Source organism: Pieris napi, chromosome 10 (genome assembly GCF_905475465.1).
Source record: "Pieris napi chromosome 10, ilPieNapi1.2, whole genome shotgun sequence".
Lineage (NCBI taxonomy): Eukaryota > Metazoa > Arthropoda > Insecta > Lepidoptera > Pieridae > Pieris > Pieris napi.
In genome coordinates this window covers 10473227-10500433 of record NC_062243.1, presented here as the reverse complement: position 1 = coordinate 10500433, position 27207 = coordinate 10473227, and the positions used below count along the sequence as shown (strand labels likewise).

General features: G+C 34.6%; 1 protein-coding gene across 1 annotated transcript in view; it reads right to left on the bottom strand.

The window, feature by feature from the left end:
* Positions 1-374: 374 nt before the first annotated feature.
* Positions 375-27207, bottom strand: part of LOC125053098 (probable chitinase 10) — a 37672-nt gene continuing 10839 nt past the window's right edge. Inside the window, exons 15-52 of the mRNA XM_047654310.1 lie at positions 26600-26699; positions 26234-26303; positions 25236-25424; positions 24693-24955; positions 23646-23867; positions 22569-22770; positions 21781-21887; positions 21251-21470; positions 20891-21160; positions 20529-20699; positions 20002-20157; positions 19377-19571; positions 19146-19205; positions 18565-18753; positions 17822-17997; positions 17258-17483; positions 16500-16615; positions 15491-15665; positions 14731-14907; positions 13815-14026; positions 13096-13374; positions 11930-12127; positions 11277-11476; positions 10662-10979; positions 10308-10441; positions 9310-9521; positions 8523-8658; positions 7946-8088; positions 7386-7571; positions 6463-6754; positions 5746-5843; positions 5492-5623; positions 4672-4802; positions 3511-3641; positions 2921-3132; positions 2050-2316; positions 1461-1643; positions 375-1291 (exon numbers count right to left, since the gene is read on the bottom strand). Coding sequence (XP_047510266.1) covers positions 1019-1291; positions 1461-1643; positions 2050-2316; positions 2921-3132; positions 3511-3641; positions 4672-4802; positions 5492-5623; positions 5746-5843; positions 6463-6754; positions 7386-7571; positions 7946-8088; positions 8523-8658; positions 9310-9521; positions 10308-10441; positions 10662-10979; positions 11277-11476; positions 11930-12127; positions 13096-13374; positions 13815-14026; positions 14731-14907; positions 15491-15665; positions 16500-16615; positions 17258-17483; positions 17822-17997; positions 18565-18753; positions 19146-19205; positions 19377-19571; positions 20002-20157; positions 20529-20699; positions 20891-21160; positions 21251-21470; positions 21781-21887; positions 22569-22770; positions 23646-23867; positions 24693-24955; positions 25236-25424; positions 26234-26303; positions 26600-26699 — 7021 coding nt within the window. The 3' untranslated portion in view covers positions 375-1018. The remainder of the gene's footprint in view (positions 1292-1460; positions 1644-2049; positions 2317-2920; positions 3133-3510; positions 3642-4671; positions 4803-5491; positions 5624-5745; positions 5844-6462; positions 6755-7385; positions 7572-7945; positions 8089-8522; positions 8659-9309; positions 9522-10307; positions 10442-10661; positions 10980-11276; positions 11477-11929; positions 12128-13095; positions 13375-13814; positions 14027-14730; positions 14908-15490; positions 15666-16499; positions 16616-17257; positions 17484-17821; positions 17998-18564; positions 18754-19145; positions 19206-19376; positions 19572-20001; positions 20158-20528; positions 20700-20890; positions 21161-21250; positions 21471-21780; positions 21888-22568; positions 22771-23645; positions 23868-24692; positions 24956-25235; positions 25425-26233; positions 26304-26599; positions 26700-27207) is intronic.

The following is a 27207-nucleotide window of genomic DNA, read 5'->3' as shown; positions in this document are numbered from 1 at the left end:
CATTTAGCAAACTCATCATCTTGGAGCGTGTTAGACTTATGGTTATTAATTTTCGATAGTATTTTTATTAAACCCTTTCCCCCTAATGATATTGAACCGGTGAAATTATACATTTTTAATTTATTTTAAAGAATAATCTATATTTTCAGTGAAATCATCTTATTGTAATATTTATTAAATATAAAATCATTTATTGACATTGGTAATGTGAGAAACAATTATTATTATTATTATATAGTAACCTTAGATCTCTATGAGCTATCTGCTTAGCATGAGTACGATTTTATTTTGCCAACGTGTATTGTTTTATACTTATGTTAATTATTGTCTTATCTTATGTATTAATTCAAGGCTACGTGCAATAAAACATAGTCGAGGTCATACCATTTTCTATTTAATATCTCAAATTACACACATTGTATTGTCGTCTGGTAACTCTTAAACGACTAAAGTTGAATATAAATTCTGATGAAATATTTCAATTAATATTGCGAATGACTGAAATACCTACTATATATAATACGAGAAAGCTGTTTTAAGATAAGAATACAATAGTAACAAAAATATTTGTTCATAAATTTGCGTAGTAGATATAACTTTAATACAAAATGAGAAATTCCTACAAAAATAAGTTCATGTCGTAATATTAAAAAATCTACTTAAACATATAAGTCTTTTTCTTACAAATATACTAGAGATAACCCAACACAGCACTGTCAAATTTCTTCTATACATAAAGGCAGGACTTACTACAATAAATTGTAGATGATACCATGAAAAACTGTTAACATATTCAATATGCAATGCATTATAAAATGGTGCAAATTTTTTCAATAAAGCAACAAAAGTAAAATACAATAATAGCTCCACGTACTAAAACAATTGCTTACGACATCTTACGTCTAAGAGGTAACAGTACAGGACACTCAATTTCCTTTTATAGACAGCAGGTGAAATGTTAATTATAAACCGTAGTTTCAGTCAAGTCTTAATTTTTCCTTTCATCCAATAATAAGTCCTAAAGGCAAATGACAGGTGGTAGAGTTGGTTCCAAAAGTCCCTGGCGTAAAGCTGTAAGTATGGGCCAAGGCCTGCAAGCACAGGACCCAGTCCAATCGTCAAGGTCCATCGCCCATAACGCTGCGCCTCTGAGTCCCTCAAGGGCAATGGAGGCAGACATTCGATGGACCTCTTCGGGCCTCAAGTAAGTGACCCATTGGGAACCGGAGACCACATACGTACCTGACGGACTAGCTGAGATCTTCCAGTTATCTAATTTTCCTTTGCATATCTGTAACAAGATCGTGATTTTAGAAGTGATTATGGTGGTGTTTCTTCGCTAACACGTAATATTGCAAAATTATCTACACGAACTTTTGAACATTGTCAATAAAATGATTTTGAAGTACTAAAACATTGAATCTTTGAATATAATAAAACATTCATCTAAATTTATATACCTCATTATATGCGAGGAATCCGGGAACTTGAGTACTTTTCCCGGGTTCGCCAGGTGCAATGGCCAATGCCCCGGGCACAGCATTCGTCTCAGAGCGCAGGGTGTATGAACGGCCATATGCCGGTACGCTTAACACTAACCGGTTACTTGGAACTATACTTTTCCAGTATTGTATTATTGATTGCTGAAAATAAATAATAAATGATTATAATGACCAAAACAAAAATATTACAAGGAATATGCCGGCTACGCTTTCGCGAGCCCCCTGGCATTTACAGTGTCCATGGGCGGCGGTATCACTTAAACTCAGATGAGCCTCCTGCCCGTTTGCCCCTATATTGTTCTATAAAAAAATGCTTTTCAAGTAAGAAATTCGGTACATTAGTACTTAAAATTAAGGAAATCAAAGTAAGTAAAAACTGTGAAACTACCTTTTACCCAAAATAATCATCTTTTAATATAAAATATAATGAAATTAATCACATTCTTTAGATTCTACTTCATTGCGCTTACAAATATCAAGCTTTTGGTAAAGAAATCAAAGTACGTATATTACTAATTCGTGATAAATAATATTTAAAAGTTCTTACAAAGTTATCCATTTCATTAAGTTCAGTCTTCTCAAGTGGCAACAGATAAGTGGTCTTCTCATTAGTGCTATAGTAATCGTTAGCTGCTATGCTAATCCAGTCCAGGGTAGAAAGAGTTTCAGGGTCGTAAGCCAGCGCTGCTATTTGTGGATGAGGGGAAACCATGGCTGAGACCTCCAGGTTATGACGCTGGAATGCCTTTGAGAGAAGAGCCAAGAGAAGACTGAAGTTCTCCTTTTCTTCCACCTTGTTGTTTGAGCATGGAACCTGTATTAATTAAAGTTAATAAGTCAGAATCAGAACACTAAACATACAGATTTGTTGTTGACCCTAAAGTAAAGAGATCGTATTTGATTAACATTAGCACATTTACTTCTTGTTTGTTGTCATTCTTATTATTTATACATATAGACATATCTTTATATATCCATTTATATAATTCTATTGTACGTGTGTATGTCACTGATCTTCTTTGAACTAAACCGGTTTAAATGAATTTTTTATATGCGTTTGGGCGGCGCCCTGGATGGTTCAAACCAGCCCGGCAGACGGTGCTATCTACGTTATTTATCTATACTGCAACCAAACAACTGCAGGTACGAGATTCGGGTTGTTTACCTAACTGGTAGAGCTGTTGGCGCGTAACCAAATGATCTGGGTTCGATTCCCAGTCTGAACCGCCCGAATTATTTTACGTTTCCCGAAAAAGATTTCCACTGAGTAAGGTCCTCTTTCCTGATCTTTATCCTAATCGCTTGAAATGTCATGCAGGGCAAGGTCTGTGGGGTCTACTAGTATAACCTATATTTCCATAAAGAATAGTCTTCCGATGCCGATTTCTGAAAAAAATCACTAAGAACAAACCACTCACTTGTTTACATACAGGATACTGCCACGCGAGTTGTAGTCCATCGAAATTCCACTTTTGTATGAATTTCAGCGCGGATTTTACAAATATTTTCCTGTTTTCAGATTTAGACACCATTTCACTCCAAGTGTTTCCTTCCGAATTTTCAATACCACCCACTCCCAAAATAATCTTTATACCCATTAGTTTGTATTCCGTAATTTTGCCATAGAAATCTAAAAAACTTAACGACTTAGAAGAAATACAATAATATGTGATGTTTTTAATTTTATTGTTTAAGATTTTTACAATTTGCATAAGAATTCATATGGTAATATTTACGTAGCCTACGTAAGTAATGAATAATAATATCTTTAAAACTGTGAACAATTTTAGTACTAATATTATAAACATAAGTTATTATTTAATTTATTTGTTAAGAATTAATAAAATTATCTTTCAACTTATTAAAAAACCAAGAATGGCTACAGCTAAGCGAGGAATTAAGAATTTTAACACTTTAAATATTTTAATTTTTTCATACTATTTAATTTACCTGATTTTAATAATATGTAATACTTTATTTAAGCCATTTTTTCTAGTTTCAAGCTTACCATTAACAATATCCAGCTCTGGATTTCCAGCTGAGAGGGTGAAATTGTTGTCAAGGTGAGCCCATGAGTAAATAAGGTGTGTGCACAATGATGGGTCTACTTGCTGAGGTCCAAAGCTGCCTTCATCCTTCCTGCGTCATAAAGATATTTCGGTTAAAACTAACATATAACCCTTGTAGCCATCATCTTAACTTGTCGGGACTAACTACTACTAATATGTTTCTTTAAAAAATAATCTGATAAGATAAAGTTAATCTAGTTTGTAATTACACCAAAACTTTACCAAAAAATTATATATAATACGGACTCGTCTGACGTTGTCACACACATACACACGTCTTAAATACAAATAAAACCATCATCTAATTGTAAATAATTCTCGAATGCACATGACCACATACAAACAATTTCATTAAAATCGCTCCAGTCCTTGAGGAGGAATTTAATAACCCACGAACAGAAGATTTATATATAGGTACTTAAAAAGACAATAATTGTATGTAGTTTGTAGTTAAAAACTTGAAACGTTGAAACTAAAAAATGGGCTTTTAGATTATTAAATTCTAAACAAGGAAAAGATGGTGGGCTGAGTCACCAGTTCATTAGCATTTAACTAAAAACTTTTGTACCACGATATCGTGGACGTTTCTATGGAAAAAATATAGGTACATAAGATAAAACTTTATGCATGGTCTAATGACTTTAGCCTGGCCGCAAGGCGAATAATAATAAAAATTATCACATTCCATGCAATATTTAAAAAAGAAAAATTTAGATTTTGGAAGTGTATTTTACGTAGTTTTTTAATTCAATACATAGTGTACTTAAAGAATATTGAACGCTCTTGGTCCGTTTATACAATGGCAAGTCAATTCTATACACGCGATTGTAAATATATAATATACTAGTGGACCCGACAGACGTTGTCCTGCATGATATTTCAAGCAATTAGTAAAGCAAAGTATGAAAGTACCGACTGCAGCGCCATCTGGCGGGCTGATTTGTGAATCTAAACCATTCCCAGATCCCCTTGAACACACACAAAAAATTTCATCAAAATCGGTCCAGTCGTTTGAGAGAAGTTCAGTGACATACACACTCACAGAAGAATTATATATATAAAGATGAATATTATTTGTTTATAGCGTGATCTTAATGTACCTGTAATATGCCCAATTGGTGAAATAACACGCGATGATGGGCTTCTCAGTCATTATCACGTCTTGATCCGAACTCAGTTTTAAATTGGCTTTGTTCTTGCAATTTGACTTTGCTGCCCAATCACAATGATTCTGAAATATAAATACACGTTATAGTACTATGTTATGTGATGTGGTTGTTTGCGACGACGGTGTTTTGCATATTCGCTTCAATGAAGAACTTTATAACACCTTTGACAATACCAACATCGTCCAATTTATAAAATGCATCAAGCTCAAGTGGTTGGGACGTGCACCGAATAGCGGAAGACGTTGTCTTGTCCAAGGTCATTAGTGAGCTAACAACCTGGTGGCAAGAAAAAACCCGGTAGACCGAGGCTCCGATGTCGTGGAGTTGTCAAGGGCCTCGAAATAATAATAAAAATTTTTTCTTTTTTTTTTGTTATATACTCGAAGTGAGAGTTACATTAATCATTTTATCAAAAAAAACCGCTCAACAAGCCATATAAAATGTGTTATTAATATCATAATGTCATAATAATAATAACAGTTAAGTTATAATTGTTGTTAAAACTTATGGTCTAAATACTCTTCCAAGCTATTAAAAAAAAAAAAAAATTTTAAACGAAAAGTGTTCTTCCCATTGCTTGTCCTTGCAAAGCGTATTTCCAAAATATTTTTGTGTTGCATGCAGTTTGTTTCACATTGATAGTTTACAGAAATTCTCATCTACTATAAAAACTAAATAAGGAACTGCTTTATAAACTTAAAGTGGTTTAAAGTTAAACAGAGGTTTAACATAGAATTAATATTTTAATTACCTGGTTCCATACTAATGGTGGCGGACAAGCAAGCTGCATGTAACGACCTCCGATACATAAGTAGTACTTAGTACAATCGACTGCGTCTGCGCGGAACCCACTCGTACACGACGATCCTTCTATTGAAGTTACCTTCATAGAAATTATTTTCATTAGAAAGGAATTTTAGGTTTCTTATAGAATCTAATCGAATTGTACTGGTTCTTCAACTTTCAAGGTAATATTATGATAACGGACAATTTCTAATTTCTTACCTCAATATCAGTGTCTATTTCTGTATCAGCTAAAGGAGGACTTGTAGTTTGAACAGGCTGAAGTGCTGTCGTATCTTCCATGCTCGGTGGAATTTCAACTGTGATAAAAGTTTTTACTTTTAAAAGTACTGGATACGAAATATCTACGATAAATCAGTAGCGCTACAACGTTTTTAGGTCTGGGCCTCAGATGTATGTATATGATCATGATCATTTGTCAATGTAATACTCTAATAGCCTCCTGTGCCTGACACACGTCGTCGACTTTTTGGGTCAAAGGTCTCTAAGGGTTTCCTAACGATGTATTCCTTGACCGATCGAGCAAATGTTAAATGCGCCCATAGAAAAAAAGTCTATTGGTGCACAGCCGGAGATCGAACATACGACCTCAGGGATGAGAGTTGCACGCTGAAGCCACTAGGCCAACACTGCTCTACAAAGCTATACACATAAACACATACAAATAAAAAAAAACAGCGTAGTTACTTTTCTACTCGTGGTGTAAAACACATGTTAAGGTACTCGGAGAAAATCTTCAGCGTTCTTCAGATTTCTAGCTAGAAAATTCAAACATCTCTGATCTACCAAACATAATATGTGAGACAGTTCAGTGTTGTTCCTAAATAAAAAATCTATCACCCCAAATAGTTAGAGTACTATTCTGTATCCAGTAATACTGTCTGGTATCCAGGAACTATATAATAGAGTTTTACTCACTTTCTTCTAGTCCACATCTAGTTGGAGCATCATGTCCTCTTAAAACATGGTTGATTGTTGTAAGCAAAGGATATTTCCCACATCCGCAATATTTGCCCGTAAAATCATCTAAATCCAGGGCCCAAATCATGGCCCCTCCTAAGTCCATGGCGCGGACATATTCAGCTTTATGACGAATCATAAAATCGTCGTCAAAGGAGACCCATTGGTCGTGTAATGTGGCGTAAGGTCCCATACGACCTCCGGGGTCCCGGCGGACCCGCCAGCCTTGGACTCGAATGCGTTCACAAATCTGAAATAGTATGACTCTGCACTGTTCTCACCAAGAACCACCATAATTCTATTCGTGTGTTCTGTCTATATACTCTTATATCCAAAAAGTATAATTTATGAACATCAAAAAAAGTTATAATGTTCTAAATTTACATTTACTGCAATTTCTGAAATCAAGGGCGAAGAACGGACAAGAAGAATCTTTTTCCTATCTATCATTGCCAATATTCATTTACAAGGAGTTTAAAAGAAAAATCAATCATAACAATTAAAAAACTATGGTTTAGCTTCTATCAGAAGTAGGCTATTGCCTACTTGGCATGGCGAAAAGGAGCACGCACTTACATCATACATAAATCTTAAATTTACAATATTGTTAGCGGACTAACGCCATCTTGTAGCAGAAACCTATATAAAGCATGGCAACACCGGCGTTGACTCACTTTTATTTCGAGACTTCGTGCGGAACGGACTTGTTACTAACCTAACCTCGGTAGATTTTAAAAGTCTAAAGTACACCTACACCTACACGTTCTAATCTTTTGTGTTACCTAATAATATCATAATAACCCACCATAACACTATTCTAAAATAACTGTTATTTCTCTTTTAAGGTTAATTAAATTACATCAGAATATTTTATTATTTACCTCATAGAAAGACAGGAAACCTCTAGCCCTGGTTTCGTCTCCAGCTTCTCCGCCCGCGTACGACGGTGCGTTTAAACTATTTCCCGCATTCTCCATCAAAGAGAAACTCTGACCATAGAATGGGATACCCATTATCAATTTGCTTTTGGGAGCGCCTTTGTTTATCCAGTAGCTCACTGTGAAGTTCTAAAAAGAGGTGTTCGGTTAAAATAGTTTTTTTTATGACAAAAATGGGGAAAAGGTAACGTTTTCTGCATTTTAACGATGTATTCAATGCAGTAAAACTAAACTACCATCCTTTAACATTTTTAAAAATTAAATATCGATTCCAGAGCAGTTGAAATAAAAATTGTTTGGATACCCTTTCGTAATTATCATATTTCTTATATTATTAATATAGGTGTCATAAAAGTATATATAAATAAATTAACTTTGGTTTTAGGAGTGACTGTCTAAGCTACAGTCAGAAATAACTTATTTTAATATTATTGTCCAAATTGAACAAATCGCTATAACTGTGTAATAAAAAACCTTTTATTAATACATATTAGATTACATACCACATTAAAGGTTTTATCCGCGTCATCATCAGATGCATACATGGGTGCGACGTGCCCAGTTTTCTTGTCCCATTGCCCGTGGTAATCGTATGTCATTAGCGATATCCAATCCAAGTTCTTTGCCAGTGTTGGGACGTCGTATGCTGAAAATAAAATCTTTTGAAAATCTAAAACGTTTCATTTTCTTTAACTCTTGCATTATTTTTAATATACGCGCCTATTATCACACATCTACACTATATTTTGTATGTTTATTAAAAAAACTGGCCCGATTGTAAGAAATATTTCCCCATTGGAATACATAACATTTTTGTTAGTAGAAAAATAAAGGAGTTCCTGGTAAAACTACATATTGATAATAGGAGTAAATGACCAGCATAGTAAAAATATATAAAATTAAACTTGATTCCATCCAAAAATTATTTATTAAAATTAACTTAAAAGAGTCTTGCTTCAGTTGACATGTAATTAATTACCTCGTATCGTAGCACCTATCCAATTTACATGTAAATTTTACATCGTTTGTTTTATTATCTATTTTATTAGACGTCGATAAAAATATATTTAAATACCTTACCATAGTCAATAACACGTTTGCTAGCAGACACTGCAGCTGATAGCAAGAGACCCTTTCGAGCGAAGGCAACGCGTAGTTCCTTTACCAATTCGGAGAATCCTTGTTTATCCGAGCTAGGTCCCTTTTCACACTCTACCTGTTATTAATAGAGTTTATGTTAATAATCAGGCTTAGAGGCCAATATAAAAGTATTCTTCTTAATAGACTTGGTGGAGGACCCATGTGGATGATTTTTGGTTCTACGAAATTCCATTTTCTAAGAGTGAGTATAACAAAAACATTTCGTTATGTATCATTACCTGCTTCCTCACTGTACCCTAATGAGCAGTGAAACAGATATATAAATGTATCTGCTTTACGCTAAGACTTTCGACATGCTACGAGTTGTGACTGGAGTGTAGAAAGATTTTCTAAGTTATGATTATTGCTATATACATATACATATATTCAGTATGTAAAAACCAACCTAGGAGATCAGGAACCTCTCATTCGAATTCTTCGCGATTATAAGAGAATAAACACTACTTATCCAGAGCTTGACATATTCGTTATAGGACTGATCAATTAAAAAAAAAGCATTGTTAAATGCTTATCTGATACTCAATCCGCTATTTTGCTAGTAAATGTTTGTACAATGCAAGCAAAGCAAAAACTTACTAGTGAAATCTAAAATTGGACCATAATTGTCATATTAGAATAGATAGCTTGTAACATATACTGAAGATAAAACTGAAGGAATATGATGTTGTGAACTTTAATTAATAAATAAATCATGGCACTGACTTACTTGCCAACACTTAGGATATTCCCAATCAAGGTCCAGACCGTCAAATTCGTATTGTTCTATGAAGTCAAGGGCGTGGACGACGAACTTCCTCCTTGCGCCAGGATTGTTCACGAGACGTGAGTACTTGTCTCCAGCAGAGTCGTTCCATCCTCCCAATCCTAGTAGTACACGGACGCCTTGTTTCTTCAATGCTATTACCTTTTCATAGAACTCTGCAACAAAAGTAATTGAATGGTTTAGTTTGTATCATTATTTTCTGATCTGCTTTTATTTGGCGGAGGAGTTGTTCTGTACAAAAAAGAAAAGAGTTATCTCTCTCAATTAAAGCACGATATATTTTTTGTGATACTAATATAATATTTTGTATAATTTAATGCTCCTAAAACTTTTATCCAACATTCAAGATTTAAGCACATGAGTAACTGCTTAACTGGTAAAATCTTTGCTTATTTCTATCATCATCAGCCTCTTTATTTGGTCCATTTCTGGATGTAGGCCTCCTCCATTTTCCTCCAGTAAGCCTTGCACTGGCCTTTCTGTATTCTCTGGGAGCCAACCTCCTCGTCGATGTCGTCAGTCCACCTAGTCGGTGGGCAGCCGCTCGAGTCTTTTTCTGCCGAGGTCTCCATTCAAGGAAACTGCGGGTCCATCTGTTCTTGTTCATGCGCGCTATGTGGCCTGTCAACCGCCATTTAGATTGTTGCGACAACCCTTACTACATTTGTAACGCCGGTCTTTTCACGAATGGCCTCATTTTGTTGGAGATGTCGAGCACTGCACGCTACATCGCCCGCTGCGCGACTCTCAGGCTTAGCGCCGTTCGTTGTGTGAACGTTATGGTTTTGGCTCCATACTTCAAGACAGGCTGAATGCACTGATTGAAGACCTTTCTTTTGAGTCTCTATAGCACTCAAAGCAGAAATTAGCGGGCCCCGCTTATTTCTATACATTGTTTAAAAAAATATTTTTTGATAATTAAGTAATAATTTCTAACTTACTATTTTCAACATCCAGCCAATTATCGTGAGGTTTGAGAACAAGTCTGGAGCTGTCAAGGACTGCGAAAGCGTAGATGATGTGGGTACACAGCGATGGGTCTATGTCACTTGGAACGAACTTTCCGGAGCCAGGTCTGCAATACAATAGGATTATGCATTAATTTTATTATTGTAGTATTGACACATTTGTGTCAGTCTATAATCTTATTGGCGCAAAACTCAAGACTGTAGCGGTGTTTTAGAATTTTTTAAAGTACATATTAATGGTTTTTAGTCTTCCCACATGATGTTTTTTTATAATATATACTTTATAGGCATCAATACATTAACCATAATATTGTTTCAATATATTACCTGTACCAAGCCCAATTTGTGTAGTAGCACACAACTTTTTGTTGTTCCATTTCATCCATAATTATTACTGGAGAGGTGCTTTGAGTAACTTGAGTTGGCCGACTGGTTGCAGGACTAGTCGGTTGACTAGTTGGTCGACTAGTTGGCCGAGTTGTAGGTTTATTGTAACTGGGTATTACTTCGATGTCGTCAAGATCTTCATCGATATTATTTTCTGGTTCGGGTAAAGGTGGAGGAAGAAATGTATCGGACTCAATTTTAGGGTTAAGGAACGTCTCCTTTATAGCATTCATAAGAGGATATTTGCCTTGGTTGCATCTAAAAACAAAAATAAATAATTAAGGTATGCTAAATTATTATTATGGCATGGGTAATTAATTAAACAATAATAATTATAAAAAATCGGTAAAATGATAATGATATAAGATACGTTTACGGACATGTGCAAAACTCCATAAAAAATAGCTTCATCAAAAAGATTAGAATGATTTTTAAAAAAATTCTCCGTAATAGTGTTTATGGCTTAGCTTGATAATTAGAGGACAGAAGGAGAATGGAAGTGGTGATGCAGTCCAACACAAGGTGTACAATTATTAGAAAATAATATATAATTACCTATTCTGGAAGTCATCAAGGTCCAGAGCCCACACCATACCACCGCCGAGACCCAACGATTTAATGAAGTTAACTTTCTTTTTTACTATCTCTACATCGTCAAATGATACCCATTGATCACCACTGTAGGCGTAAGGACCCATTCGTTTGTAAGGATCCTTTACGACTACCCAGTTATGATTTTTGATTCTGTCGCAAATCTGTAAATTAAATATATTATTGAATCATCGACACTGTACATAGTGGTAAAATATACATTGTACCTAAGTTCTGATTGTTAAACAATATAATAGCTACTATCTGAGAAGAATGCGTTGTAGATTGTTACTATGATTCAGCCTGGTCATAGTTCAATAAAGGTTTTTTTTAAATATAAAACAGCAGGTTTTATTTTCGGTTTCAGTACAGAATAATTTAATTTGATTCAGATTTCTGTATCTGTTGGTTGATATTTTTTTTCTTAATAGGTAATCAGCATTCTATGCATCACACATGAAGTCGATTTTTAAGCCTAAAGCATTTTCGTTCGACGTACGAGCGAGTGTTACTTGCGCACTTAAAATACATAGCCGTTATCGAACGCACGAATTGAGGATCATGAGACGCTAGCCTAACCAAAAGGACTACTGCTGCTAATGGAATAAGTAGCAAACCTCATAATAAGCCAGGAAGCCGCTTGCTCTAGTGTATTCTCCCGCATCACCTCCCGCAAGAGCTGGTGAGTTCAAACTACTTGCTCCTCTGTTATTCCAACCCGACATAGTCTTAAATGTTTGACCGTACAAAGGCATTCCCATAACTAATTTGTTAGCAGGAGTGCCTTTTTCAATCCAGTAGTGCATTGTGTAATTCTGAAAAAAGTATTTTAGAAATGATACATAGGTTCTAGACAAAGGAACATATAAAAAAATATTTAAATAACATAATAATAAAAAATATTAATTAATAAATTATTCATTACTTAAGATGTCATGTGGAACATGGTGTAATGGTTGCAGCCTTACTAACATTGTGTAAAACAAAAAACTTGCGATTAAAAATAATGGCGGAGAGTTTATTGCCAGTTCTTCTCGTCCATTTTACGAGTACGCTCTTGATTTGAAGACTGGCAGTAGATGTAAAATTAGAAGCATTTAGCATTCAATATTTATTACTCTATTGGCGTGCATAAGTGTACATTGTGTTACCTAAATGAATCAATGATTTTGATTTGATTTCAAAGCAAAACAAGAATATCAAATATAGTCTTCCAAATTACTACATCGGTTTTGTGTGAGTGCACGTTAATCTTAAGTGCTAAACAGTGGTTTTTGTATATAAAAGTACACAAGAAGAGAGTGTCTTCCATTAATAGAGAGAGTAGTAGTGTTATTGGATACTTTCTTAAATATCCTTTTTAAATTAGTTAAATTTAATTAGTTAAATGGTTCTATGTGCAGAGACAATTCATAAAATAAAAAATACATTGATATTTTTAGTTGTTTCTTCTTTTATATATTTATCGGTCGGTCGGTATATTGCCGGTTATTTAGGAATTGGTACGCTCTTTTCTTTCATAATTTAAAACTTAAAAGCGTATTTATTTGGATAATAATTAATATAAATACATCAAAATAATAACGATAAAAAAGCCTTAAACATGTTTGCCTGTTTCAAAATAATAGTTATGGTTATGTAATCAAAATCTAAGAAATTTATTTAAGTCGAAATCGAGAGGTCGTGTAATGTAATAATGGGGAGATATATTATCTTGACAACTTTACTTCTTATGAAAGCAATCATCAATGGAGAAAGCTAAATAAATTTATATAAAACTTACTGCATTGAAATAAGTGTTGTCATCATCAGGGTGGTAGTAAAGTGGAGCCACGTGACCAGTCTTCTTATCCCACTGTCCATGATAGTCATACGTCATAACAGCAATCCAATCTAGATATTTCGCTAACACGGGAACGTCATAGCCCGCATCTATCACCATTTTGCTTGGTGATACCGCAGAAGATAAGAGTAGTCCCTTGGGTTTCAAAACGGCTGACAGTTCTCGAACTAATTCGCCGAAGGATTCCTTGTCTGAGTCTGGGCCTTTAGAACAGTCCACCTAAAAGAGGTTTTATGTGATTGTATAGTTGAAATTAAAAAAAAAAAACTTGTGTGTACTATGTACACGCGTAAGAAGTTATACTTCTTTGGCGTAACAAGATAAAAATCATTTCAATAATTTTATTCGTCGTTTGAAGAAAAAACGACACTAACAATAGAAATAACTAAAATGTTGACTGTAGCTAACAGCTTCAGGGTGTCGATTTTTTGTGACGGTGTGCGCGCGCATCGTAAAAATTTACTCTCATCATTTTTCTGTAACGCGCCAAAAGAAATCGAAATAATGCTGGGAACTTAAGAATTGGTAAAGGTATAAAATATACCAGGTTCATGAGTCATGCCTGCACTATAAGAGACTTCTCGTTGATTCAGTATTTAAAAAATAAACGTAAGTTTGTATAAAAACTACTATATTAAAAAAAACAACGTTTATATTACCTGCCAGCACTTAGGATATTCCCAATCCAAATCAAGTCCATCAAATCCGTACTTCTCAATGAAATCCAAGGTATTTTTCACAAAGCGTCTTCTCGCAGCAGGGTCATTTACTAACTTGGAGTATTTATCGCCTGCGGAGTCCTTCCATCCACCAATAGCTATTGATACTTTTGTACCATATTTCTTGAACTGCACAATACGTTCGTAGAATCCTGTGAAATGTTTCAAATGAAAATCTTCTAAATCCAGGAATAAATATTGAATCTGACTTTCTGAATTCCTTCCTTCTAAAACTATCGCCAACAGGTAGGGCTGTTAGTACTACTCTCTTTAAAGATTATCTAAGACTTGGAATATCTTCAAACTTAGCTTTAACTTCTTTCTTGGGTTCTTTAGCTATGCTTTATAATTTAAGGTATCTTATAATATTCTACTTTGTAAACTTATTAATAATAAAGCTAAAGTTAGCGCGGCCACGAAGCAGGCGGAAAATAATAAACGGCTCAAATATAAGTCTTTCCTCCAACTTTGTTCCCTTTGGAGAAGAGACTTTTGGGCCGTGGGGTTCAAGTGCAGGTGCGCTTATAAAGTATCGGTTACCCCAGATCTGGTGCTTTTCTCGCTAAACGAATAAGTATCGCAATACAGCGTGGAAATTCAGCATCAAAGCTGCCACAGGGCCCAAACTTTTTAAATTTGTTTTAATTTTCTATTCATTCATTTTTAATCATTATTATTTTTATTATATAGGTAGGAATATTGTAACTTATTAATTATAAGCATTATGTTTGTGCACGCCGTCCGCACCTTATCGATCTATCGCCACACATTGGTCATAATTTATATAAATTGTTTCTTTCCTTTTTGTTTTATGTGTCCTTGTTGAGGCTATAAATAAATAAGTAGTTAAACTCACTATTTTGATTGTCTGCCCACGGGTCGTGTGCAACCATGAGTCCGTCATCACTTAGAACAGCAAAGCCATACACAATGTGAGTACAGAGCGACGGGTCGATATCTTCCGGTGTAAATTTGCCCAAACCGGGACGGTACCACGACCAGTTCGTGTAGTAACAAACCAGTTTAAAACGACCTGGATAACAACAAGTTAGGTTAGGTTAATTGACTAAGTCAAATTTGTGATGAACTTATGAACTTTTCAAAATATTCCTTTTTTAATATGACATGTAGAAATCCTTAAAACTGAAATAATTTAAATTAATCTAGTTAAGAATGGGATGAAACACTAAATAATGAAACTGATAAAGAAAATAATAGTAATCGTGTTAAAATGTTTAATTATTTATTTTATTTACATTTCAGATACATCTAATATATAAAATTCTCGTGTCACAGTTTACGTTGCCATACTCCTCCGAAACGGCTTGACCGATTCTGATGAAATTTTTTGTGCTTATCCGGTATCTATGAGAATCGGCTAACATCTATTTTTCATCCCCCTAAATGTTAGTGGTAGTCCACCCCTAAATTTTTTTTTTTAATTTTTAGATATTTTTTTTTGTTTTTATTTTTTTATGATACAGCATTAAAAAATACATACAACCCTTAACTTTCACCCCTCTACGATTAACCCCTATTTTTTACTATAAATAATACATGGCAAAACGACGTTTGCCGGATCAGCTAGTTTAACATAAATTTTTAAAAGATCTTACTATTGCGAAGTGGTGGACGCGAAGCTTCGTCCACGATTCCTACAGATGGCAATTGTATGGGCTTGGATGGGACCACCTCGATATCTTCTTCAGAGAGAGCCGGCGCGCTTGTAGTCGTTGTTACTGTATGGACCGTGCACTTGGCACTTTGAGGCCAGTCACATATTTGTTTATCCTAAAGGACGTAGAAAGTTAGCAAGAAAAACTCAGACATTTCATGGAATCAAATCTATATAAGATTATGATTTGTAAATGAATATTAAAATACTTTGAAATTGAAATATAAAAGTTACTTATTTACTTATACCTAACTATACAATTACCCTAACAGCTTTTAGGCAATGCGATAGTTGTGTAACTTAATTACCGTAACATATACTTGAGAACATTATAACAGAATATTTAACGTCGTTTTGCGAATTCGCTCTGAGAACATAAAATGTTGTCAAAACATAATTTGTAAAAAAAAACAAGTCTCGCAAGGGGCCTTCTGTCTTAAGTTATTAAGTAATTAGCTAACCTGACAACATCTTATAGTGACCGTATCAATATTACAAATCTTGTATGTTTTAAATACATTGACTGACAGTGGAAAACGGCCTGAATGCTTCGAGAAAATGATAGTACAGCCGTGGCGCTTTTTTTTCTCTACTTGGCGGCCGTGCCCCCATACATCGATCGTTTAGGAGATTGTATTAAGCACTCGCAACGCCAGGCAAAATAACGTTCGTTTCTGCCGTCTCAAATAGCCGTTTAGTACAAACAAACTGCATATAATTGCAGAACCCTAGTACATAGAACATTACTAATAATTCTCCGAAAAATTTAAACAACATAGCAAGCTGTTGTCGGGTCTCTAGCTAGTATACAACCATCCCTTATCTAAACAACGTTGTTTACATAGACTGTAGTAGAGGATAAATGGGATAAAAACCGTGTAAAATAAAAGTTGGTGTCCGAGAAACAACGTTTGGTAAATTAGAATAAAACGCATCTATTAAATATTCACCTGATTCCAGTGTAATCCTGGACTGCAAGCGAACTCTTCGTATTTGCCAAACAAACAATGCATGTAACGTGAACAGTCCGATGGGTTAACTGCGTATTGGCCATTTTCGCAGGATGCTGAAATATATGAATATTGCATTGCATGAACTGATATGTACCAATGGCGCTACAACCTTTTAGGTTTGGGCCTCAGGTTTCTGTATCTGTTCCGTGATTCTAATATAGTGGTGATCAACTTCTGTGTCGACACACATCGTCGACTTTTGTGTCTAAGGCATGTCGGTTTCCTCACCGTACGATCGAATGTTAAATGCGCACATAGACATAGGTGCACGGCCGGGGATCGAACCTACGAGTCCTATGCTGAAGTCACTAGGCCAGCACTGCTCTTTGCATTGCATGAATAAGAGTAATTAATATACGGCTCAATTTCAAAAGAAATTTAATTAATAGTTTTAAAAATTTCGTCGTCTGAAAAATTACGCTAGAAAAAGTAGTAAAATTTGAAGAAGTTTATTAAGTATTAATGCGTTTAACCAATTCAAAAGGGCATTAAAGATAATTACATAACAGAATGAGCCTGGTAGACTAAAATTGGGACGGCTGATGGCGACGTGTATCGCGTTCATAAAATACATTCTTTTTTGTAATGAGAAATAAAATTCTTTAAATATTAAACATTAAATGGCTATTTAACAAGCCCATATGGTCACAAACTTTAAAAAACACTATCTTCACTTGGTTATTCTTTAAACTCACCAGGTTGTTCATCCACCTGTAAACTAGCACTTGGCTTAGTATCTGATACACCTGGAAAGACCTGCCTTCTGTCAGTGCACGACGATTGTGTGGGGAAGTCGCATTGGGAGCGCTCGTGTCTCCACACAAGGCCTGGGGCGCAGCTTTGAGCAACCAATACGCCATTTACGCAAACGTAGAATTTCTCGCAGCGCGGGTGGGGGTGGTATGTGCCGGTACGGCAACGCTTAAAAAGTATTTTAATTTTATAAAATATCGATAAAATAACTGCATCATTACGATATTTTTTCGTCTACATCTACTCAGGTTTTCTTGTCTTCATACCCGAAGCAATTGTTGCTTTCGGGAAATCAAATTGAATTTTTTTGAGTTTGAGAACTGATCCATAAACATATTTTGACTTGAATTCACATCACCCAGCCCTGCTACTCACTGCGCTGGGTGAAGTAAGTTCGAACGTAAATTCGATTATCAAGATTCACAGAATATGGAGCCTGTAATATTATTCGTGTAAAGACATAAACATGAAACAATTGAAAAAAAATAAAAAGGGCGTTTAATTACCGGGGGTTTTTGATATTGTTCATTTTGTGTGAAGGATCGTCTTGTTGTTGTCGATGCACGTGTTGTTGTAGGGCGTCTGGTTGTTGTTGTTGGTCTTCTAGCTGGTTTTGTTGGTCTTCTGGTTGATGTTGTCGAGACGATCATTTGGTACGGCGGTTTCGATGTAACTCTGCTAGCTATAGAAAAAAATGTTTAAGTTTTAATTATATGCCATATACTAATACTGCAACTACTAGAAAATAATTTAACAAAAATTGAAGAGAAGAAGTTTTTCTCTAATATACTGTATGTATTTTTGACAAAGCGCTGTAAATATGATGAAAATTATCAATAAAATACAAAAAATTAGTTATTGTTTGACGTTGTATAAAAAGGATATGCAGATATAAGTTATAAGTTAGGTATAAATTAAGAAGTTATTTTATTATGTAAGATTTCCTTAAACCAACCAAAGCTTTAGAAAAAAAAAATAACTAAAAACGATATTATAATGTTACATACAAGAGATTTTTTTTCTGCTTAGCAAAAAAAATCTGATATTTTTATTTTACCTTGTTGTAACATTTATGTTTACCTAAAATGTTATTTACCTTCTTTTTACTAAACTTTACCTTTAAGTTACTTTACCTTTAAGATAAAAGAGTGTGTAACATATACCATGGATATAGTATTATGTATGTTGTGGTAAGCTTTAATAAAAAAATAAAGAGATAGTGATTTCTTATTAAGATTTAAAACTGTACCTTCACACATAGCAAATTCGGCCCAATCACATCGTTTAGATCGGTTATCCCAGTGTAAGCCCGGTGGACATAACTGGCGACGCCATTTGCCTCCCACACACAACAAGTATGAATCACAAGTAGAGGCTGCTGCGTGCACGTCGTTTCCACCACAAGGGCCATCTTCTCTCGCCTTGTTAGCGCTTGGTGCTACGAACGCGAATAAGTTATTGAATAAAACGTTTATTTGTGTTAGTTTTAGTTTGAAATGAAAAAATCAATGCATAATTTTAAGTAATCATGTCCGATTGTTCGCTGCATTTAAATAGAAAGCCTTGGCTTGGTTTCCGCTTGATAACAAGAGAAGTCTGAAAATTTATTTGACATCGGAAAGACTACTCATATTTGGTCGTAAGAACTGATTGTCGTAACAACCGATGACTTTGTTATCAATAGAATTCAGCCGGGACCTTTGATTTTGGTCAATATAACCGGTATGTTGTTCTAAACGATATCGTCATAAACGGTTTTGACTAATAGAAGTATCATCATCAGGCAAAAGTTAAATTGTTTATTTTAGCAAGAAAAAGAAAATTACTTACTAGTTGGTCTGTTGGTTGGAGGTCGCGTTGGTTTAGGTGTAGTCGTAGTTTTTTGTGTTCCTGAGAAAAAGAGACAATAGAAAATCCAACGAAAGAAAATCCGTAAACCGAACAAGTTTTTTATTACGTTTTTGTACAGGAATTTTCAAAACTAAACACAGAATTATTTGATCGTAAAATATTTTGTTTGTCAATCTAAATATCCTTACAATAAATCTCTTCAGATCTTACCAGACTTAATTTCACATTTGGCATATTTAGGCCAGTCACAGTGTTTCTTATCAGCACTCCAGTGAAGCCCAGGTGCACATCGTTGCCGCCTCCAAACTGACCCGTCACAATGCAAGTACGAGTTGCAGTCATCTTCTGATCCCATATAATCTTGATTACCACATGGTTTCCCTTCGGACGTCTCAGGATATTCATCTATAGAAAATAAAAACAATTACTTAATTTATATTTAAAAAAAAATAGTTTAATTACTGTAAATACAAGAAATTAAAACTAGAAAAATACTATAAACAAGGATGGTGAGTTAGAATCGTGTCAGTAAACAGTTATGTGATTCCACTATCTGTTCTAGCTAGCTCTACTAGCTCAGGAAAGCTGATCAAGTACTTTCCTGAGAAGATAGCACTGCGGGCGCACACTAACTTGCACCAGTTACATGTGTACATTGCACACTTGCTGCGGAAAAGACTGACTCTTCAGTTTAACACTGACTGAATCCATAAGAGTGCTAATGTCCATTCTTTGATATGAAAAGGTTTAGGTTATTTTTTTTCTTTTCTATCGAAAGCTGTTAATGGTAAACAATATGTTTAAAATAAATAGATGTATTTTTCCAATACGTTACCTGCTAATGTTGTCCTAGCCGTAGTCGTAGTTGTTGTTCTAGTGGTTGTTGTGGTTCTAGTTGTAGTGGTTCGCCTAGTAGTAGTAGTTGGAGGCGGTCGAGATGTGGTAGATGGAGCTAACGTTGTTATTGTGGTTGGCTCGCTGGCTGGTGGCGCTAAATAACAGTCAAACGATATATTTTATTTCTTATGATTATTATTGTTATTATATGATTATTGAGTTTAAGTTAGTTCTAGTATACATAAAGTTATAGTTTGTAAAATAGTGAACTTTAAATCAGCTGGAGTTCTACGAAGTAGTTTTTCTTAGATCAGTCTGATAGGCTTTATGTTAAATTGTTAGCGAACTAATTTATAGACTTGAACAATACTTAAAAGTTAAACTTCGTCTAGTTTAATTCATTTATATTAATTAAGTACCTAATACGGAAATATTAGTATGAAATATTACTATTTCATACTAATATTTCCATTCGATAAATACATCAAATCTTTGCATTACGTATTTCCTAGAAAATATACTTACACGTGCACTTTGCGAAGGATGGCCAATCACATCTATTGGCTTTAGTTGACCAATGCAAGCCAGGAGCACAGCGGTTCTTTCGCCATTGGCCTCCTGCACACTGAAGATACGCTTCACAGTCACCCGGTGCAGCTTTGTATTCACCCGCTTCACATGCTGATCCTTCATCATCTATGATTTATGTTTTTTAATCGTTTGAAGAATACTAACATCTACACACGGATTCAATACTCAAAATACTGATCACAATCAGAATTTTTTACGGCCTTAAAATCGGTACTTAATAGAAAATCTACGATGGGTTTTTACAAAGTTTAAAAAGATTTTTCTGAAGAATTGAAAGCTCTTTGACGTTTACTAACCTGTATCTATATTTGATGGTTTCTGAGCGGTTGTAGTTGTAGTTGGCGAGGTTGTTGTTCGTCTAGTAGTTGTTGTAGTTGGCCGTTGTGTTGTAGAAGGTCGTTGCGTTGTAGTGGTTGTAGTTGTCATCTGAGTAGTAGTAGCTGGTGGCCACCATGTTTGTGTGGTACTTTGTGTAGTTGAAGGTGACCAACTTGGCCAAGTGGTTGAGGTGTGGCTACCATGGTCATGGTTGTGGTTACCACCACTACCTCCACCGGATATGGCCCCTGATATAACAGCATTATTTAATAAACATAATATACATACATATGCATAAACAGTGTGAAGTATGAACGGAGTAATATTAATTGACATACCATCAGCTTCCGCTGGAGTGGTAATAGGCGGTGCCGGAGTAACAGGTTCAGGTGGACGCTCGCAAGGAGATGTTGGAGGCGAAGGTACAGTTCTGCCCAAAGCCCGCCCAGCAGCCCGCAGCAATGGCGATGGCTCATTGCAACAGCGGTTGTTGAAGTCATCCAAGTCTATTGCCCAGGCTGATACACCGCCCATACCTTGGCGTAGCGCCCATTCCACCTATAAAAAATATTTTTATATTAAAATCATTTTTAAGGTTGTTTGGACCCCTTTATTACTTAACTCTTTCACACCAGTCTGAAAGAACTGTATTATTATGATTTTCCTTCTATGTTTATACTTTATGTATTATTACGCATATGTATGTGTCTGAACATAGTAAATAATACTAATTAAGGCGCGAGGGAAATTTCCAAGCAGCCTGCTTAAAGGTAAAGCTCCGCAAATTACTTAAAGGTTAAATATTTAAAACAATTTATAATATTTAAATCATATTAAGACAATTCATGTAACTTTTGACTATGGTTACCTTTTCAGTGATTGATTTAGGGTCATCATATCCAACCCACTGATTGTCAGAGTAAGCGTATGGCCCGGCCTTTTCTTGACGGCCTGTTTTCCATCTCAAGTTCTTCACTGTTAATGAAAGGCAACACTTATTAACTCATACTCAACTAGATTAACTTTGATTAACCACCAGAAATGAAACCCATATCTCAAACACCACTAAACCAGTTTTGATAAAACTTGGACTGTTGTGATTTCAATCAAAGTATAAATCCCTTTCCTCCCTTGGGGTGGGAAGTATGGTGTTGATGAGAATCGCTGATGAAGTCAGCATTGACTAGAAAAAGCCAATAAACCATCTTATGTTATGTAGTGGTGCACTACAACACTGTGCCACTACTTTTCCTGATTGGTTTCGAGGGGATTATGCATCGCACATGAGGACTGGGTATTAACCAACATCTTAGAAGATTTGGACTATGCCGATGACCTATGTTTGCTGAGTCATACGCACCGCGGCATGCAATACAAGTTAGACGACCTGGAATGCAAGGCGCAATCTGCGAGATTTAAAACTGCGAGACTAACTGTGGTTGGACGACGGAGACGCCCTCTGCCCCATCTAGGGGTTATAGGACATATAGTCATAAATCCCTTCAATATTACCGTAAGTTTCCCAGAAATTTATCGACCAACATATATACCTACTAACGAAATTTAGCACACGTACTTAAGTGAGTGGTTAAACACAAACATACAGGTGAAACGGATAACCTCCTTTTTTGAAGTCAGTTAAAAAGAATACCATACCTCTGTAACATATTTCGTAATATGACAGCATCCCCGGTTGCTTAGTGAACTCCCCAGAATCTCCAGGTCCAGCCGCTGAAGTACCTGGACCTCTAGAACCGGCCGTTTCTGATAAACGGTACGATTGACCATAGAAAGCTAAACCCAGAAGTAATTTCTTGGGGTCTGCTCCTTTACTTATCAGAGCTTTGACCGCGTATTCCTGTTAACACAAAATTGCTTTGAAACATTTTATATTTAAGTTAATAGATGGTTTTACCTAAAATATTCATAAACACAAATAACTGAAGAGTCATGTGAATCTACAAAAATTTTATTTAAAGGCAAGTAATAATGGTATCTTTAATTAATTACATTACGTAATAATCGTCATTAAAATCTCCAAAAGGATTTCCTTTGAAATGAAAGTAAATGGAAATGAAAGATTGGTCGCTATAAAATTATAGCGACCAATCTTTAAATCTAAACAAATTGTGGGTTGCGAATGGAGTCGTTTAGTGAAACTGATGTTTGACTTGTACTTTTAGTTTTCTTTGTTTTATTAAAATTGAGTTGTTTTTGAGCAGTGAAAATGTTGGCATATTGTGTATTACAGAACACTGGTTAAAGACATGTGAACTTATGTGTATTTGTGTAAAACAAAAAACTTGGCGATTAAAAAGAGTGGCAGAGAGTTTATTGCCAATTCTTCTCTTCCGTTCTACGCCCTCGAGAACTGGCAGTAAAAAAAAATAAGAAGCATTTAATGGATATTTCTTTTTTGACGTTCATAAGTGTAAATTGTGTTTACCTACATGAATAAATGATTTTTAACTTTTGATTTTTTTACATAATAAATTAGCTAGAAAATTTTAAATAAATATTCTTTATATTCTGATATATAGAAATATATACTAAATAAAACAGAGGCGCTACAACCTTTTAGCCTCAAATTTCTGTATTTGTTTCGAGATCGTCTTTTTAAAAAACCAAGTAGGTGATCAGACATGCTCATTTCCCTTGCCGTACGAGAGAGTGTTAAGCTGTAGATTGAACCAACAACCTCAGATGAGAGTAGCACACTGAAGAAGTACTTACCACAGAGTAATAAGCTAACGCATCCTTCTTCAAAGGCACCAAGGGTGTATGATGAGCAGTGGATTTCTCCCAGCCTCCATGATAGTCATATGTCATTGTGCTCATAAAGTCTACCGCTTTTGATATTGTAGGCAGGTCATACGCAGACTCTATGACTTCCTTGTAGCCAGAAACAGCTATACCCAGTTCCATTCCCGCGTCATGTAAGGCTTTGGATAGTTCCTGATATATATAATACAATACTGTTATTATGTTTTGTTTAATTGCCTTTTTTGTTTATGTTTAAGAGTCTCGTTGTATAAAAAATCTTTAATGATATTCCTAAGTAAGCGAGAGTACATAAAGAAATTCAGAGCACGCTCTAACGATATATCAATATTAAATATAAGTAGAAAATCCTTTGGTGACTAATTCAAAACAATTTTCCCGGGAATCGAAATCCGGTCATACAACAACGCTTTAACGACGAAAGGACTTTCATTTAGAACCTTTATTTTTTCTTTTTCAATCAAGAACTCTCTCTTTTCATCACAGTGTAAACAAAATTTGAAAGAAAGAGAATGCATACTACTTTGGGTAAAACAGTGTAATAGACTAATTTAGTTCTTATATATTAACTTAGAAATCCGTTTTACGTATTCTTCGATAACTGCAATGCAATGCCAACATAGTTTCAGTTAATTTTAGTCTAACCCTCATAGTCTTAATATAATTGTTTTATCTTTAGAATAGTTTTATTTAAACAGACATAAAAGCGGTTCACATATATATGCGATATCGCAAAGCCTACGTTTTTTCTGTTATAAATTACTCGCTTGTGGTGTGGGAGCTTTTTTTATACACAAATTTTGTTAAGAAATTTCCTAATACAAATATATATTTTTATCTCTATTCCTATATATTAAAAGACGTTGAAAGATAGAATAATATTAACCTATTTTTGTAATTTGTCTACTTATCGACTTATAGACAAATTATGTATGTTTCTTTAAACCCCAAAATACTAAATATTTAAAAATTAAACTAAATCTATAAAAATTGAACTACCTGGAGAAACTTAGCAAAGTTCGGTTTATCAGATACGGCACCCTTCTTGCAGTTGCTTTGCCAACAAACTGGATAGTTCCAATCCAAATGTAGACCCTTGAAATTATGCATTCGCAGGAAAGGAATGAGTTTCTCTATAAATCTTGCGCGATTAACTGGTGACGATACTAAACGCGAATATTTGTCGCCAGAGGAATCTGTCCATCCTCCGAGTCCAAGCAATACCTTTACATCGCCCAATGATGTTACTCTTTCATATAGATCTGAAAAAGGACAGTTTATATATTTTTGTCGTTCAAAGATTATGACAAGAAAACAATATATTGTTTCTCGTGAGCGATAATGCACAATTATTTCGAAACTATATTTATTTCATTTACGTCCCAAGAAAAATCGTAGAAGACGTTTAAATGTAGCCTCTGTCAATCGATCGAATCGCACGAAAGATGAGAGTCGCACGCTGAAGCCACTTGGCCAACACTGCACTGAAGTAAATAATTACTAAATTTAAATAAATATTTGTAGGAAATAAATAATACTCACTATTAGTTACATCAGCCCACGGGTCGAATTGTTTAGCAATGAGCTCGTCGGGGCTCAAAGATGCGTACGCGTACACGACGTGCGTACAAAGCCGCGTATCAATGTGTTCGGGTAAGAATTTTCCATCTCCACGTCTGTAGAATGCCCAGCTGGTTATGTAGCATAGAACCTTCTTGTCGTTTTCTTTGTCTAAAATTATTTTTTATTCAGAGTCAATAATGGTCTAAGATCCCGCTATACAACGACCTTCACCGAGATGCTTATTTAATGAAACTTATTTTATATATAATTTAATATGTCAATAAATATAATCCATATGGGTTGCCTAGCAAATTTCAGTCCAGAGTATTTTTAATTAATTTAAAAAAAAAAAATTTTTTTAAACATTTCACCGGTATCATTATTAGATAAATTCTATACCAATCGAAAGTATGAAGCCCATAGAATATGCAAAAGTTAGGTTGTTTTTAATCAATTAATTATTTATGTGTATATTTTTTATGTGACACTAAAGTATATATACATCTTTAGTATAAAAGAAGGTTATAGTGATACATATATAATACTACCCTGATTAAAAATATTGATTGAAAAAAGTTCAAAAAATTTACTACATGCTAATTATAAAAAAAAAAATTTTTTTTTATATTAATTAAACATACTCTGGACTGAAATTTGCTAGGCAACCCATATGGATTATATTTATTGACATATTAAATTAAATATAAAATAAGTTTCATTAAATAAGCATCTCGGTGAAGGTCGTTGTATAGCGGGATCTTATACTATAATATATAAAAATTTTGACATCTAAAAATATAAATAAATTTTTTTTTTTCATGGGCTCAATATATTATTATTTGATAAATAACTATTTAGTATTATGATAAGAGTATGTTAAAAGTATTTTAACAAAAAATTAAATCTGTACTTTTTAGATAATTTTATAATATTTGTTAGATAGTAAATGTGTTGAATACATATCAGATATTACTTACTCTTTTTAAAGTCTGCTAAAGCTGTATATGCGTTATGAAGGGGTTTTGCTCTTTCTGGAGAAGTATTCCACTGTACGAAAGAGGAAAACAACATCGTTACAAGTTATGACTTATAAAAAACTACTAAATATTTACGAAAATAATCATTTATTTTGTAAGAGTAAGTACGAGTCAAGGCTTAGCTTATATATCCAATATTTATTAGAAATATGAGGTTCAAATCTAACCCAAACAGGTCGTCGTCGAAGAAAAAAATGTATTCCTATTAAAATATTGCGTTCAATAACAATGAGGATTGGCTTTATATAATAAAAATAAATTGCATATAAAGCAATTAAAATACATGTTAATAGACTATATACTTACTTCAAAGTCATTTTCGTAAGCGATAGGTAAGAATCTTGCTGCGTCTTCTACACTTATTCTTAGACTCTGTCCTGGGATGCACTTGGCTACGTCTTGATGTCTGAAATTAGAAGTGTATTAACACCTTTCGTAGAGACGAAACAATTCGAGTATTACCCAAACCAATATATTTTATTAATAAAATATTCCTATGTTAAAATTATTTTTAGAAAACAAAATATGGTATCACGTTTTTTGACATGACATCGGTCGGTTTAAATAATTGTAGATGTACTAATGTTTGCTGATATTACTTAAAATAGACACAAATTCATTTATTTCCCTAGATTGGTGTTGAGAGTGAATGTGAATGTGTGGCAAAGAAACAATGAAATTAGAATAAACGCCGTGGAAATGAGAGCTTTAAGAAGTAACACTTCGTGATAGGATAAGTATTACTAGATACGGCAGCAGTGTGGGTTTGAAGAGGAGGTTCAAGGATACGAAAGGGAATACTAAGGTGGTTTGGCCATGTAAAGGGTATTTCAACAAGAAGTTTGTTTTTCAATTGTGGCAACACCGAGAACGTGATAGTTTTGACATTTAGTTTTTGGCGGTATTCGTAGCAG